The 16,773-nt window shown below is 41.1% G+C and overlaps 1 protein-coding gene across 1 annotated transcript in view; it reads right to left on the bottom strand.

The window, feature by feature from the left end:
• The window catches only part of LOC309534535 (BEN domain-containing protein 5-like), a 730,363-nt gene that overhangs the window by 159,211 nt on the left and 554,379 nt on the right, over window positions 1-16,773 (bottom strand). Inside the window, exon 7 of the mRNA XM_082226761.1 lies at window positions 11,149-11,238. Within this exon, the coding sequence (XP_082082887.1) occupies window positions 11,149-11,238 (90 nt within the window). The remainder of the gene's footprint in view (window positions 1-11,148; window positions 11,239-16,773) is intronic.

Here is a 16,773-nt window from a genome sequence, read left to right as displayed (position 1 = left end):
CCCTTAGTAAAAATCCTCAGGATGGGACAGACAATAGAGTTAAATACTGTATACATAGGTAAAGGTAAAGGAACCCCTGACCATTAGGTCCAGTCGTGGCCGACTCTGGGGTTCTGGCACTCATCTCGCTTTATTGGCCGAGGGAGCCGGCGTACAGCTTCCGGGTCATGTGGCCAGCATGACTAAGCGGCTTCTGGTGAACCAGAGCAGCGCACAGAAACACGGTTTTCCTTCCCGCTGGAGCGGTACCTATTTATCTACTTGCACTTTGATGTGCTTTTGAACTGCTAGGTTGGCAGGAGCAGGGACTGAGCAATGGGAGCTCACCCCGTCGCAGGGATTCGAACCGCCAACCTTCTGATTGGCAAGTCCTAGGCTCTGTGGTTTAACCCACAGCTCCAGCACTTGATAATGGATCACCCTTGCAGCTCATTTAACTTGCTTAGCAACCAAATGTTTTAGGAGCTATAAAAAATATCTACAGGAGTTTAATTTATGCTACAGGAACAGCCTGTAAATTATAGTTTGGAAGATTGTGTCAGACCCATCAGTAAGAGGACATATCTGAGGGATAGTGCAGCTGCTCTCACATTGCCCCGGGGATTCATAAATTCACTTGCGTATCCTGAGCTAAGTGGGTGGTTTTGTTCCTTGGCTTTTGTTTTCTTTAATTTTCCTAATGCACACAGTAAGGCACTTAGAGAATTTCTTGCCCCCCAAATGAAATCTGTTGCTGCCCTTTCTGTGAGGTAGCTTGTCTTTTCTCACTGCAGAGCAAACGAAAGAGGGATCCCCGGAGGACCATGCCGGGACCATATGATATAGGTTTTCTTAATGAACGATGCTGGATTTATCTGAATCATTTTGAAGACATTCTGCAAAAGAATGGCAAGCTTGTTCATTATTATTCAAAGTTAGTCCCTCTTGTGACTTGGTGTGCTTCAGACAGCAGTAAATTTTTGCCGGATTATGGTGCTCATTTTAAGAGAATTAGCTAGTGTTAAATGCAGCCGAAATGTTAACGCCGTAGAAATGAATAAGAATATGGCTTTTTGTGATGTCTAATATGAAAGGGTCACAACCTTGAAAAAATCGATTACTGCATTTCAGGGGTGAGACATAAGTTCTGAGTGAAAAGACAATAGTTAAATTGACACATTATGGGCAGAATTAATGTAAGCACTATAGCTGACCCCACAATGTGAGACCTTTTCCTCCCCAACAATGACCTTAGAAGTAAAGAATCAAAAACATCAAATATTGTGCAAAGAACAATGTCAACAACCTATAGCTTTTAAGTGTGTTCTGAGTGCTTTTCATCCATCTCTGCCAAAATACTGCTGGGCCTCTTTTGCAAAGTAATGTGCCATACTGAGTCACTGTAGGTGGGGATATGACCTATGGATGACTTTATTTGGAAAGTTCACGAAATATAATTTCATTTTCAGTTTATATATTTTGAAGATAATGTTGGTTTAAGGAACAGGTATGTATAAAAGGAGAATTCCTGGATGCCAAGATCCAAGTTGGGGGCAAGTACTCTTTGGTGAGAGAACCCCAGCGGAGATTTAAAATCACAACTTTTGCTATGAAATAAAGCAAAGAAATATAGGCTGCAAAGCCTTACAATGTGCCCTTTAAAGTGAGTTACAAATCTTCCCTCTTTCTCCAGCATAGAAAAAGAGAGCACATCTTTGGTAAGCTAAAAATTACAGTATGGCAAGAACATTAATTAAATATCTAGGTTTGTGCCTTGCAAAATGCTGCTTCCAGAAATCCTGCTGATTCTTGGAGAAATATGAACCTCTGGACGTTCTGGGGGTGAGTGAGTTTGGCTCCTGAAAAAAACCTCCAGAGCACAGTGAGCAGAAAATGCTGAAATTGCCTGACAAAGTCTGATAATGAATATCTTGCAATCAATGAGAGTGGAAGAACCCACATTTCTTCAGGATGGATCATGAGTATTTCAGACAAGAGAAGAAGAAAAGAAGTGATTTATATGATGAAAGGCTAAACCTCCTGGGGAATCCTATGTCCACAGAATCCTGCATGCATCAGAAATCTCTTCAGATTCAGAAATCTCTGAATTTGAGATGAAAGTCACACACGGAGGTTACTCTGCTGCTGAGAGAGTTTGCTGGTTGCCATATCAACTGAACTCCTACATAGGAAAGGTTTCCAGCCACCCTCCGCCCCAGTCTAAGATGTGCATTAGAATAAAGTACTGCTGCCTATCAGCTATGCCCCTTATCAGCAAGGTTGAGTTTGTTCTAATATTTACATGGCCCGACTGAGTTTCATAGAATGAAGACTTGGTTGCCCATTTCTGATGGCTGCAACGGAGCACAAATGTTATGCTACAAGCTTTATATAGCAAATATATATATTTCACTGTAGAAGCAGTGGTATGTCAGGGACTGTAAAGCTCATGATAATAGCTGATGGAGAAAATAGAGGTTTTGTTTGTTTGCTTTACAAAATGGACTTGTCTCACACAATATATAGCAACAGATGTTTCCTTATGCTTATGTCTTGAGAAGTCAATCCAGTACGTGGATGCTAAAAGTGGACAGGGGCAAGAAAGACCTTATGACCCTCGACAGCTTCACCCTTGTTGTTTTAATTATCCCAGTGACTTGAAATGTTTTATACTGTGATGCCAATAAAGGGATTTGATTTGATTTGATTTGACTCCCAGGCCTGGCTGTAACAGAATAGCTCCAGTGAGACTTAGCTGGTGCTGACTTTATTAACTTTCCAGCACCTGCTCAAGGTGATTTTATTCTCATGGGGTTTTAATTAATACATTCATTTCTTTCTATCTTGCTTTATTAATGCTTTTATATGTGCTTGTTAGCTATAGTTTAATTGTGTGTGAATTTTATTTTTTATTTTTAACTGTTGCAGTGATCATTAGCTACCTTGGAAGCGTCACCTGAAAGGTGATCTAAAAAACATTTTAAGTTAAAAAATAATAATCAAGCTTACGTTTCTGTTGCATCTTGCATGTTGAGCAGCTGCTGCTTTCTCAGTTCAGTAGGCCAGAGGTGGGTCCAGATTGTTTTAGTACTATCCAGCCATTTGTCTTCCATTGTAAGCAACAGGCAGAATTGTACCAGGCTTCCCACACTTTTGGGTGCAGCTCTTTTTGTGTGTATGCAGCCTGCTGTGTTCCACTCACATAGTGAGTCATGTGGGTGAGTGAGTTGTGATGCACTATACCACACCATTTAGTGTTTTTTGGAATGCTCTCCCCAGGGTGGTTCATCTGACACCTTTGTTATATATCATTAGGCACCAGGCAAAAATGTTCCTCTTCATTTGGGTGATTAATATTCTACAGCTTTTTAAAATATGTTGGGGGGGGCTATTGTTTCGGTGTTTTGGGTTTGATTACTTATTTGTGGTTTTATATTGTATTTTTTTCTTGTGAACCACCCTGAAATCTTTTGAGGAAGGGTGGTATATATATCTAATAAATAAAAAATAAAATAAATAGATTTAGTAGAATGCCTATTTTAAATCAAATTTTAAAATTTCCATTAAAGTGCTTTCATTTCAGTGCTATTGCACAAATATGTGTTATTAAAGTAACCACAAGGATAATTTCAACTGAACCTCAGGTTACACCTGACTCTCACCTCTTTTTCTTTATACAAAAGGCTTCTGTATCATTTAGGGGGCAATCACATCACAAAGTGGTGTATATTCCATACAATTAATCAAAACAGTTAATACAGCAGTAAAACAAGAAAAGATCAAATGCTGCAACTTTGATAAAACCCTATGGCTGCTACTGACAACTGAAAAACAAAACATGCACCAGCAAGTTACACGTTTAGTATTAGGTTTGGTTTGGTCTTAGAAAGGATCGGAGAAGGCTAAAAACTGAGCGAGGGCAAAGAAGGCTAAAAAGGATCGGAGAAGGCTAAAAACTGAGCGAGGGCAAAGAAGAAAGAAAGTAGGAACACAATGATGAATGAGAAATCAGATCTAGCCTTCTCGGTATTGACGCCTGCCTTGTGTAATGCCCTCCCATCAGGTGTCAAGGAAATAAACAACTATCTAACTTTGAGAAGGTATCTGAAGGCTAGGGATGTTTTTAATGTTTGAGGTTTTTTGTGCTTTTAGTATTTTCTTGGAATCTGCCCAGGGTGGCTGGGGCAACCCAGTCAGATGGGCAGCATATAAATAATAAAATGATGATGATAATGATGATGATGTAAGGAAATATAAAAGACTAGGAACACTCAAGCAAAGCATAACTCCATGCCTGATATATACACCATTTGTGCCAGACAGCAACTCAAGGCTGCCTGTCTGTAAGGCTATTTTCATCTCTGCTGTTACAAGAGTTCTTTACCAGTTTATAAATGGAGACATTACACAGCTATGGCCTCCCAACAAGGAACCGTTTCCAGTGGCTGGGTCACAGTCACACATGAATGCCACTTCTCACAGCACTGTGTGGAGATATCCAGGGAGAGCAGGAAGCAAGTGGAGGGCAATTTAGAAAGAAAGGAACTGAAACCAAATAAAAATAAAAATCAATTCAGCTGAACTGTGCCAGGGCAGGCAAAGAACAAAGGGTCAACAGACAAAGCAGGAAACTATAGACTAGCAAGATTAATATCAGTTGCGGGGGAAATCTCGAAAACTATTGAAGGTAAATGGAAAAAAGGCTTTTTCAGAAGGTAACCATGGCTGGACACCTTAATCATTAACCCAGCTCATATCACTCTGCCCCACCATATGTCAAATCTGGGAACAACCCCACCCTGAAACCATTTTATCATTATGAAACTGAGCTCATATTAATGATAGCTACTGTGGAAATTAGTATTATTTATATTAGTTGCTACAAAAAATAAAGAAAGAAGGAACCAATGGCAGCTTTTAAAGTTGTGCATCAGCTGTTGTGGTAAAAGAAAATCAAGAATATATACCAATTTAAGGGGTACCACAATGGACAGACACTAAGTGGGCATGCTGAATGGTGCAAACTTTGACCTCACAAAGAGAGGGAGGGGAAACCATTTTAGCCTTCTTATTCAAGGTTAAAAGAGATTTCTTTTTCTTTGTGAGGCCAAATAAATAGCTTGGAAAGAAAGGGAAACTTCCTAATTTTTAGCAAGAAAAAAAAATCTTAGTAACCCACAGTACTGACATATCTTGCTGGTTCAGACATTCAAGGTCTTCTGTGAATGTCATCAGGTGGCATTCCCATGGAAAGTGTAAAGTGTGGTTTCCATGGAGATAGCTACAGCTTCCCAGAAGCAAGTCTCATAATCATGGCAGCTGAGAGGTAGGGTGCCATGAGCTTGAAATATCAACCGGGAAGCTGATTTCCCCCCTCTAAGTAAAAATGTTGCATGCTACAGTCTCCAAACAAATGCCCCCCCCCCCCATGGGGGCAGCCCTGCCATGTAGTAGAGTGAAGGAAATAGCTTCAAGTAACTCCCTGGGCACAAACTAATGCAAGAATGGGGTAGCAAGGTTTTATGTAATATTTGCTCCAGCAGCCTGGAAGCGTGTGTGTGTGTGTGTGTGTGTGTGTGCCATTTTGGGTGTTATTTCCAGCAGCAAAATATTTTGCACCCGAATTGGGGGCATACCCCATGGTGAAAATTTGGAACATCTGAAGTGATGTGGTTAATATCTGCTCTCACCGGCGAGGCTGCATTCAAACATATTCACCATGCAAATTTGGTATGCTATCATGGAGGCATGATACTTTTACTATGTCAAAGGAGCATGTGAAATGAATCTCAAGTCTTTTGCTCCCAGGCGTATGGTAGCAGGCATGTCCAAAGTCTATTTTGTGGGCCTAATTCAGCCCCCTGGCCAGTTTTATCTGGCCGCTGTGGCAGTTTATTTATTGGGGTCAAAAATCTCAACAAGCTCAGTCTTTAAAAAAAGCTCAACACACACGTTGACTTCATCAAATCTGGCCCTCTTTGAAAAAAGTTTGGGCACCCCTGCTATGGTGTTCTAAAGGTCATGAGAATACTGAGAATATGAGCCCTCAATGATTACCCTCATACATGGTGATACTAGAGCATACCTTAGCAAACACCTTGTCCCAAACATCCCTCCTAGCAGTTGAATTCACCTGGGGAAGACTTGCTCCAGGTCCCATCCTATAAAGGGTGGTATATATCATGAGGTCTCAGAGACAGCCTTTTAAGTGGCGGTGCCATGAATACAAAGTGCCTTTCCCAAGTAGCTCTGCTATCTACCTCCCCAACAAATTTACCCAGACTATCAGGCCGTTGAGCACAATTAAGGACGCTGCTATAGTGGTTTTTATTGCTAATATTGTGTGAATCTAATATTGTTGAAAATGGCTTTACAATGGCTTGCTATAGAGTACGCATGCGGGAACACATTGCCATGCAACAGTAGAGGTTACTTCAGTTGGGTCTCTTATAGTTGGAAATGAAGGATCATGGAACAGTTCTAACAAACTTTCATAGCAGGAGTTCATATGGGTGAACAGTACGTAGACTTATCTGCTACTGAATATTTGAAATGCTGTTTAAGCAACATCTCCCGGTGGTGGTATCACTGGATTATAGCAAGAAGCATAGTGTCTGCATCTTTGTGGGTGTTTCAGGTCAGAGAGCTGCACAGAGGGTATTGAGACAAATTTACTTTCATATCTCAATCCGCAGATACCATCATTTTGAGATTACAGCAGGCCCACAGGTAGAAAAATAGTTAATTCAGTTCTTTTTCCCCATAGGGGACTGTCTAATCCGCTAGAGAAATGGAAATGTTTCACAAAAATGAAATCTAAATCTGCAATGATCCTATCTCTTCAGTCAAGGCCCCATCACCTATTGCCATCTTTTGTCTGGCCTATTTGCTGGGTTTACTCATAGATAGGAAGCTATTGGTCTGTTTTAGAACTTACTATTAAATCCTAGTGCTAGTCCTGCTGCTGAACACAGATAAAAGACATTTTTAAAAGTAGCTAAAGGTGGAGGAAATAGAACGACAGAATGTGATTGGATTGATCATATAGATGTGTATGTATGCACACACACAACTGAAAAAACCTCTGGGCATCTCTGCTCCTTAATTACTCCTTAAAATTAAATTCAACTCTAAATAAATATTTTCAAAAGCTAGTGTTTTATATATATATATTGCCTGAAAATTTATTGGAGAATAAACAGGTAATTAAAGACCGTTCAAATTACCTGAAAAAAAATGCAAAATGACATTTTAAAGAAATTTGCTATTTTCACTACTGTAGGGCAGAACAAGTTTCCTAAGTTCCCAAACTCAGGCACATGCAACTATGAACCACAGCTATTACAATTTCCCTAAGGTCACATTATTGGGGCTGAGAGAGAGAAAGCTTTCTTGTGACTATAGTAGAGAAAAGTAATGGTCTCTTATATTTATGCTCATGGGAATATCTTTTTATTGGTTAAGTCCCTTGGATGATGTCTCTGAGAAGTGAGCTGGAAAACCATCACCCATTTGGAGGGGCTACACTGGACTCTTCCAGGGAATAAATTCCCAAGACCATCAGAACACAAAGAAACATTGTAATCACTAGACGTTCCATTACATGTTGGAAGAGTGAGCATCTGTATATGATGGAACATCCAGGTCACCTAGCATGAGATGCATTAAATAGATGCTGTGCCCAACTCCCAAATCCATAGCCCCAGTGGATCCAAACTTACTTAGAAAGTTTCAGGTTCTTTCTCCACCATAATGGAAAGAGGCTATGTACTAAAAGTAAAGACATTAGGCTCAACCTGCTGTTTGGCACTGAATAGATTTTCATTTCACGCCACTTGATTTAACTTGGTTTGGCGAGAGAGAACATACACTTAAATTGTGTAATGAGAAGAGATCTAAAAGCCACATTTTGGCCCCACTCTTTTAAGATATTACAATCTCAGATGTCAGTTTTGCTGTTGCCCTCTTGCTCATCGGAATACATGCTCATTTTGCAGTTTACAAAACGTCAAGGTCTCTTGGAGGTCAAACTATGCTTAGCTGAAGATGAACTATATGTGTCCAGCCATTGGATATTCGGTCTCTCTCCCCCCCCCGCCCCCAGATAAAGAAATGTTCCAAGGTTGTAGGGAGGGCATTACAACCATGCAGAATATATTACAGTAAAAAGACCAGGGTGCAAAGGTGGTATTCTCTTTCACACACAAAATGCCTGGAACAATGAAACTAAAAATGGGAAATTGCTTAAGTAGATTTAGTAATTCTGTGAAGCTCTTCTGCAGGCTGTGATTTACAAGGGTTGAGACCTCATTTACATGCCATGAAAATGTGAAGAAACAGAAGTCTTTAAGAACACAGCCAAAGAGTGGACTTATTATACAATCAGATCTTTAACTCCTGACTGAGCTTTGTTTACACAAGAAAGAAGTAAATAAAAATTTGCAGTGATCTCAAGGCAAGGAGATGATCCACGGGTCAAAAATCAAGATAACATTTCCTATGTGACTACTTCACTTAAGGTCAGGCAATGGAGCAACTAACATCACAGAGAACATACCTGGTTGTAACCTGGGTTAGTTTTGGAAATTGGGTGTTAAGTATTGGAATTAAAAATACAGAGAATGTAAGAAGAGTCCTGCTGGATCAGACAAAAGACCCATCTAATCCAGCACTCAGCTCCCAGATCCCTATCCCCACCAGCAGTACAGGAGTGCAATAGCCCTCTCCTGGTTGTGCTTCACAGCAACAGGCATTCAGAGGCACACTTCATCTGATGCTGGGTAATCTATTGCATTAGCAAAGAGATCTCTTTAGAGCGCAAGCCTGGGAAGTGTGTATGGAGGTCCTGGGCTGCCCAGAAAACAACACCCACACCCACACACACCCTCAGCCTGACTGATGTGGTCCAAAGGAAAGCAGAGCAATATATTTTGCACCAGCTTGGTTCTTGGAAGGAGGAGTACAAGATACCATCCAACTAACTCCACTCTGGATTTATGCAAGGTTTACTCAGTCCAGTATACCTGAAGGAGCGTCTCCACCTCCATCGTTCTGCCTGGACACTGAGGTCTAGCGCTGAGGGCCTTCTGGCAGTTCCCTCACTACAAGAAGTCAAGTTACAGGGGACCAGGCAGAGGGCCTTCTCGGTAGTGGCACCCACCCTGTGGAACGCCCTCCCACCAGATGTCAAAGAGAAAAATAACTACCAAACTTTTAGAAGACATCTGAAGGCAGCCCTGTTTAGGGAAGCTTTTAATGTTTAATAGGTTATTGTATTTTAGTGTTCTGTTGGAAGCCACCCAGAGTGGCTGGGGAAACCCAGCCAGATGGGTGGGGTATAAATAATAAATTATTATTTATTATTACTACTACTACTACTACTCCTCCTTAGCCTTTTGTTCCTCTTCAAGATGTCCTGCAAAGCAGCAGGTACGAATTATTCCTTGGGATTTACTCCCAAAGCCTTTCTCCTGAATGACAGTGGAGGTTTAGCGTAAGAGTTTTCCTTCTCCCAAATATGCTACCTTCCCAGGTTCATGAGCCCCATCTGCCCCTCATTTACTCTATAGCACATGCAGTAACCACCTTCTTGACAACTGGACCCACTACTGGTCTCGTCTGCCAGAGCCTGTCTTCGCATGCAGGGGTTTGAGATCCATCTGCAACCCTCACCTGGTTTAGCAAGCCAGTTGAAGCAATTCTCAGGGTGTGACTGCTGTCACATTTTGACAGCTTCTAGGAGCCACAGGTGAGAGCTTGAGTGCTGGGTGGGGACCAAAGGTGGACCAAGTACCCCGAGGGACCACGATGAGTCCCCCACCAGAGATACTACTCCTCCCCTAACACCCCATACACCCCTCAATAGGGTTTGCTTACAGGAAAATACAGTGGTACCTCGCAAGACGAATGCCTCGCTAGACGAAAAGTGCGCAAGACGAAAGAGTTTTCCGTTTTTTGAGCAGTTCCGCAAGACGAATTTCCCTATGGGCTTGCTTCGCAAGACGAAACGTCTTGTGAGTTTGTTTCCTTTTTCTTAAAGCCGCTAAGTCGTTAATAGCCGCTAAGCCGCTAATAGCCGTGCTTCGCAAGACGAAAAAACTGCAAGACGAAGAGACTCGCGGAACGGATTAATTTCGTCTTGCGAGGCACCACTGTATGCCTAGGATAGCAGACTAAAGCTCTCTCCTAATTATGCTGAGGCTGTGTGTGAGAGAGTCTAATTTGTTAGGTGTATGTAACCAATAATAACTGGGCAGCTGTTCAGCCAGATTTACTCAGAGAAGAGATGATCTATAGATCAGATCTATTACAGTTCTCAGGTAATTTTGTGTGCATCTCTAATCAACTGTAAGACATAGAATGGATATAGCAAAACCTCTGTCATTATATCAGTTAAATCCAAAGCAAAGTTGAAAATGCAATCAGTAGAAATTCTTATTCAGTTCAATGTCATTTCAGTCATAGGCTCTCAGAAGTATGTCACTGAGTCCTCTGAATATACAGTTGCGCCCTTCATTTTGTGTGATCAGTGGTACAGCAGCATCTAAGTCTACTTTTCCAGAGGGGTTGGGGTACTCTGATTCCATATCAGCCCTTACAATACTAATGGCACACAAGAGGCAGTTTCGCAAGGGGCATTAAGCAGAATGGCTCAGTGAACATAGAAATTCACCAAGTTCCAATCCATGAATTCCCAAATAAATCAAGCATGCACCATAACTGCAGACAAGAAAATTTCCAATATACATTTCCAGCTCTCATTCTTTTATTGTCTTACAAAGAGTTTTGATGCATTCGGAGTCAAAACTTGAAAAACAGACCATAGCTTCCTTCGGGGCCTTTTGATCAGGTTACCCTTCTACATGTTTAATTATTTCATTCCAGTTAATCTCCAGTGCTAGATTATAACAGCCTTGCTGGTTTACATGCAGATCCAGACTGCCAGATGCTTCTGGAAGCTCTCGAGTATGAACAAATGTGAGTTTTATCATTCCTCCGGCTTATTAATGTGCTTATTAAGACTTTGTTTAAAATTTAAAATCAAGGAACACCTGCTTAGGGGTTGGAGATGCTCTAAGGACCTTAAAGACCATGGACATATCAAATGCAGGGATGAGAAGTTCCCATTCCTAGCTTTCATTTCAAGCACCGTCATATGAAGCTACTTACCTTGGCACACAAAAGATGATGGTGTTTCGCCAGGGTGCACACGGGCTGTAATAAACACAACTTTCTGCTCTGTTCCAGGACGAAGGTTCACTGTTGAGGAAAACAAAGAGACAAAAAATTGATAGTAACAACTCTGAAATTTTGTACTTGTATGCAGGGCATAGTTTTCCCCCATTATTTATTTTATCTTAATGAATTGGAGCTTCAGAACCATCAGATATGTAAGAGATTCAAATTTGTAAAGAAAAATCTTGACTGTCCCTATTTTTTTCTTGCACAGTTGGAGTCTACCCACATAGGTCACTAATTGATGGAGATGAAGTGTGCAGGGGGGGGCACAGGCAGACACACCAATTATCCCCCTTTCCTCCATGCATACTGAGTTGGCAATCCTTCTGTCTCAAGAGACAATAGAAGAGTGTGCCATGGCGGGGGGGGGGGGGTAAAGTTAAACCATTGGAGAGTTACAGCACATAGTGTACATCAAATAATTGCACTGGCCTTATATTCTGTTTTTACCAATTCAAACATGATTTCAGCTGCTGGACAATAAATGTGAGTAGGAAAAAAAATCCAGATATTTCTACGCCATTAAAAAGGGAATGGCTAACAACAGCACTATCTTTCTAGAAAAAGAGGAGCCGGGACTCACCTCCCATGTTCTCTTATAATGGCAATGGCGCCCACCTGAGAAGTGGCAGAACTGAGTTCCAGATGGAAAAAAGAAAGAAAGCCCTGGCTAACAATTAGTTCTCATAGAAACATATTGTGGTCTATTAACACTCTTCTGTTAAGTCCCAGGCTCTGGCCAGGTATTGCCGCAAGGCAACCTACTGGATAGTTATATTCAAAGGAAAGTTATATTTAATTATTTTTATTTTAAATAGAAATGGTTGTTCCAGCCTGTGTCAATCAGAAGCCTGAAAATCTGAAAGAAAACAACAACACTTATCAATACATTTTCAGTTCCTCTCCAGAAGCAATTAGCCAAACAGCCCTGGAAATATTCTCTACACTTGTATTCTTTTAGTCTCTTAAGAAGTCCTACAACTGCTTAGCCTGTAGTCCAACCATTTATTTGGTCTTTGATGTGCTAACATCACACATCTCTGGTGCAAATTTGAGCCCTAGAGGCAGAGAAATCTTTCAAGAGAATGTTTCTGACAAAAGCAGCAGCTGGTGGGGTCAACCCTGTCTCTAGAAGAAAAATGAGAAGCAGCAGAAAGGAACATAATAATATCAGCAAAAAACTGATGATCAACCAGTGTCATCAGGATTAGCACAGAGTGATGAAGAAGGGTGGAGATAAATTAGCCATGAACTATACAAGGTGAGAGGTAGAAACTGAAGTTTCTGAAGCTGCAAATTGTTAAAGAGAGAGAAAGAGAGAATTATGTTAAGTAACCATCAATAGGTAACATGTGCCACAGTTTTTGTTTCTCTTACTTTTTATTATGTTTTCTGCTGTGCTCCATTAAATAATGTATATCATTCTATTAATTTACAGTCAGTATGGAAACCGTGATATAGGTGTGCATTATATAGCTGCCAAACTGTAATACAGGGCTAATAGATGAGACCTATGTGATCAGGAAAATGGTGTAGGGCCACAGATCAAACACCCCTGCCATAGGCACAGCTCTAGTGATTGGATTGGATCTCAGCAGCTTTGACATTTGCAGGGGTGGGGAGGAGAAAAGAACTGGGGCAGTCTAATAATGGATTTCTTAAAACACATTTCCTCTAGCACATCCCCTTTAACTGTAACTTTAAAAGGGGAAATATCCGCTCTTCTTACACAATATAAGATGGAAGAAAATAGCAACCAGGGAAGACAAATATTACCACACTTGGATAGATATGGGATCTGGCTTGCATTACTGAGACTTGGGTGGGTGAACTGGGTGGGCCTGACCTTACCGAACTGTGCCCACCTGGCTTTCAGTGCTGCGCCAGGGTAGACAAGCAGTGGTTCTCAAAGGGTGTGGCACACCACACTGGTGTGGCAGGAGGGGATGGCAAGTGTGGCGGGAACATTCAAGGCCAAAAAACATGTAAAAATAAATGAACAGAAAGTTTGAAACTAGAAAATATCAGGTATGAAGTTTATGCATCTTTTCCCTCATTAACATGGTGGGGCAGTTCAAGTAGCATTAGCGAATACACACTACCAGATTTTTTTTTTTGGAAATCAGTCACTCAGTTAATAAAACATATTTTACAACTTCACGCCCAGTTATACACATTTCCAAGTATTGAAGTGTTTCAGCATGTTATGTATCTTCTCTAACCTTTTCCTCTGCCATGTGTCTTAAATGTCAAAACAATGTGTGTGTGTGTGTGTGTGTGTGTGTGTGTGTATTCACTATTCTTATATATGAAGCAATAACATTTCTCACTGGCTATAACACCTTTAAATGAAAAAAATGAGGAAGCGACAATGTTGCTACCAAGAAACAGAACTCAGGATAAAATAAACGATACTGTATATAGTCTTGTCTTTACTGTTAGTGGTATATCTGTTGGGGCAGGTGGGGGAATCGTCTCCTTTATTGACTTCAGTGTAAGATAACACATCCTTTCTATTTTGGGACAGTAGCCAGGCTGTGAGAAAATGAAGGAAGATAAGAAATGTGATAGGTAGATGCTGGAATGTACAAGATATTTATAAAACGTGGAAGGAGATGTGGACGAGAGAGAAAAGACAGAAAGGAAATGTTTTTGTTTTGTGCCACTTGTCAGCACAGAACAACACACACACACACACACACACCATTCAGCTCCGCTATTCAAGAAAGGTGACACATCAATAACATGTTGACTCTCAGACTGCTCTGCTGACTGCCTGAATCTGCCTCCTTCATGCCACGGGGCCTTCAGATGCAATAGCATGGGGGAGGAGCACAGGGGTGGCTGCCCTGGGTGCAAAATTGTTAGGGGCCCCAACATGGTTAGGGGCGCAACACCCGGTGCTGCCTCAATGCAGCTGCATGCTTCTGTTGCTGGGCTCCGTTGAAAACGGCTTCTCCATGCAAACCAGGAAGTGACCTCTCCAGACAACGTAACAGCTCTTCTTTTCTTATCTCCGTGGTTGTGATTTCCTGAGTGACGCAGACGCCGTTAGGCGGTTGAATGTGCACACACCATTTCCCTCCCCACCCGCTGCACAGCCCTGGGCACTGGCAACCCATGCTATGCAGATGTACTGAGAAGATCAGGTTGTCCATCTGCCAAAGTGAAATGGTGACACAGTTGCAGAAATGACCTTTCATTACAGATAGAAATATGTAGAATTACCGGGTGTTTGTTTTCATTTAGTTTCATTTCTCTGCTGTGTTGTTATCACGCTGAGAGCTAGCCAAAAGAGAGAGCTGACGGGCTTTCAATCCAATCAGAAAAATAATATTGTCTGGTTGCACTAACAATGCTAATACTCATTATGCATTCAGAACATGTCATTGAATCTGCCATCCCAGATATTTGAGGATAGGCATTCAAAACAGAAAACCCATGGTGGTTTGTGTTCCCTGCTGAAATTCAAATGTTCCTGTGAAAGTGAGGTGGATTCCAACCATTTCATATTAATCTGGCAGTCTGAAAATTAGAGCCATTACAATGATCTAATTTGAGCTCTTGATGTGTATGCTGTTGACCTAATAGACAATTGATTTTCTTCCGCTTTTTTCTGCTGACCATAGGGGGAAAATGCAAATTGGGCATTATATTTGCACGCTAATTTTATTGCGCCCTTGTGTCTTCATAAAAAGGTAAAGTTTGGGCTAATAAAAATAAAACATTTCTGGTCCTAATGCAAGGAAATGTTTATGCAGGCAGGTAACAAATTGGTTTGTCATTTAGGGGAACATAAAGAACGCTATAATCATCTTTAGGGAAAATAGATAGGGGCTTTTGCTTAGCTTTTAGCTTTCATTTGCAAAATCACTTTAATGTAGTGCAGCATTTCTAAGACAGAGTGACAGGAAATTAGCACATCTGTTGCCTCATTCCCATCCACATATGCAGTTTATTAAAGCCCTGGTGAGTGGTCAGGAGAAAAGCATAGAGACAAACATGATCAAACAAGAGAAATGGAGGATTTACAGTGCTGTCCTATACTTGCTTACTCAGAAGTAAGTCCCACTAAATTTAGTGGGGCTGAATCCCACATAAACCATCTTACTCATTCTCTCTCTCTCTCTCTCTCTCTCTCTCTCACACACACACACACAGAGAGAGAGAGAGAGAGAGAGAGAGAGAGAGAGAGAGAGAGAGAATCCACTAGGGACAGGTAAACACAAATAAATCTTATAAAGACATTTGGAAGTCAAAGGCTGAAGCCACTTGCCACTAATCTTTGCGACACTGGGATTTTGGAAGTGTAAATATATTATGTGTGATCTCTTTACTTAGCTGTTATTTTTCTTCTTTCTTTTTGCACCATCTGAAAGATAAGAGTTTCCAGTGGATTGCGAGAAAGTGAACTGCAATGGTAGCTTTGGCAGGCAGCTGATCAGCAGCCTGAGATCTCTAGACAAAAATCAGCTGATCTGCTTAGATCCAAGAGGAACAAGCCAGCCCTTGAACTACTCAATACCATTTCCTCCCCCCATCCCCCCCACCCCCTTAATGGAAATAGTGTACTTCTCCCTCACACTTTCCTCATTGAAGGTGTTCTATGCAGAGGGTGAAATTATGCAAACTGTTTCAGTGTTAATACTTGACTGCATTTTCAACTTAATAGCCCAGCAAGGGAATGTTCTTGTCAAGCAAAAGGCCAGCAATATCTCCTGGTAAAATTATTTCCAAATACAGAAAGTCAGAAATGGCAAAGCAATTTTGAGAGAGGGGATTTTTGCCCTCCCCACTTCTTATTTGTTTGTTTTTAATCTGCATGAAGTCTTGGAAGCAAACATTTCTGCATCTGTGCTTTCTGACACTGTCATGCTCAATGCCCCTGCAAGGAAAGGAAATTAACTAGCACACAAAAGCTGCTAGGTTTATGCTTTTCCTCCCACCCCTCTCTTCCTCTGGACAGGATTTTGCATTTAGATTATTCACAAGCATCTGCATTTTTGGAATGTACTTTCCCATGGAATGGAATAGAAAAAAGAGGAGTATGAGTGGCATGTTATTTTATTCCAACAGCCAAGATTATAGTAATGTGCAATTAAGGGTGCAGCACATAGCATTTATTGTCACCTGCCTGCATCCTCACTGTAAGCATAATAGTTCAGCAGACAAGTCCTTTGCTTGCTCTCTTTCCCCCTTTCCAGCTTTGCTATTTATAAGACCATAGAACAGATAAACCCCCATGCCCCTCAGAGATGAAAGAAAGGCAGCTTCTGATGCTAAAGATAAGTGGTACATTAAAAACATGCCTCCTCAAAGGCATAGATCATCTGCTTGCATTTGATGTATAATCCCAAAATTCCAAAAAACCAACCCCAATATCCTCAAAATGTCATCTGAAGAAGTACTAGAGCAAGAGTGGGAGGGGAAATAATATTCAGGACATACAATTCAAGCCATTTCTTTCCCACAGCATAATTATTTAGATGTTATTTTCCAAAGAAAGGTGTTTTGGGTATGTGTCTTCTGTTCCCTTGAATACTAAATACCACGGTC

This window comes from Podarcis vaucheri, assembly GCF_965113315.1.
Source record: "Podarcis vaucheri genome assembly, chromosome: 6".
Lineage (NCBI taxonomy): Eukaryota > Metazoa > Chordata > Lepidosauria > Squamata > Lacertidae > Podarcis > Podarcis vaucheri.
This window is presented reverse-complemented; position numbering and strand designations above follow the sequence as displayed.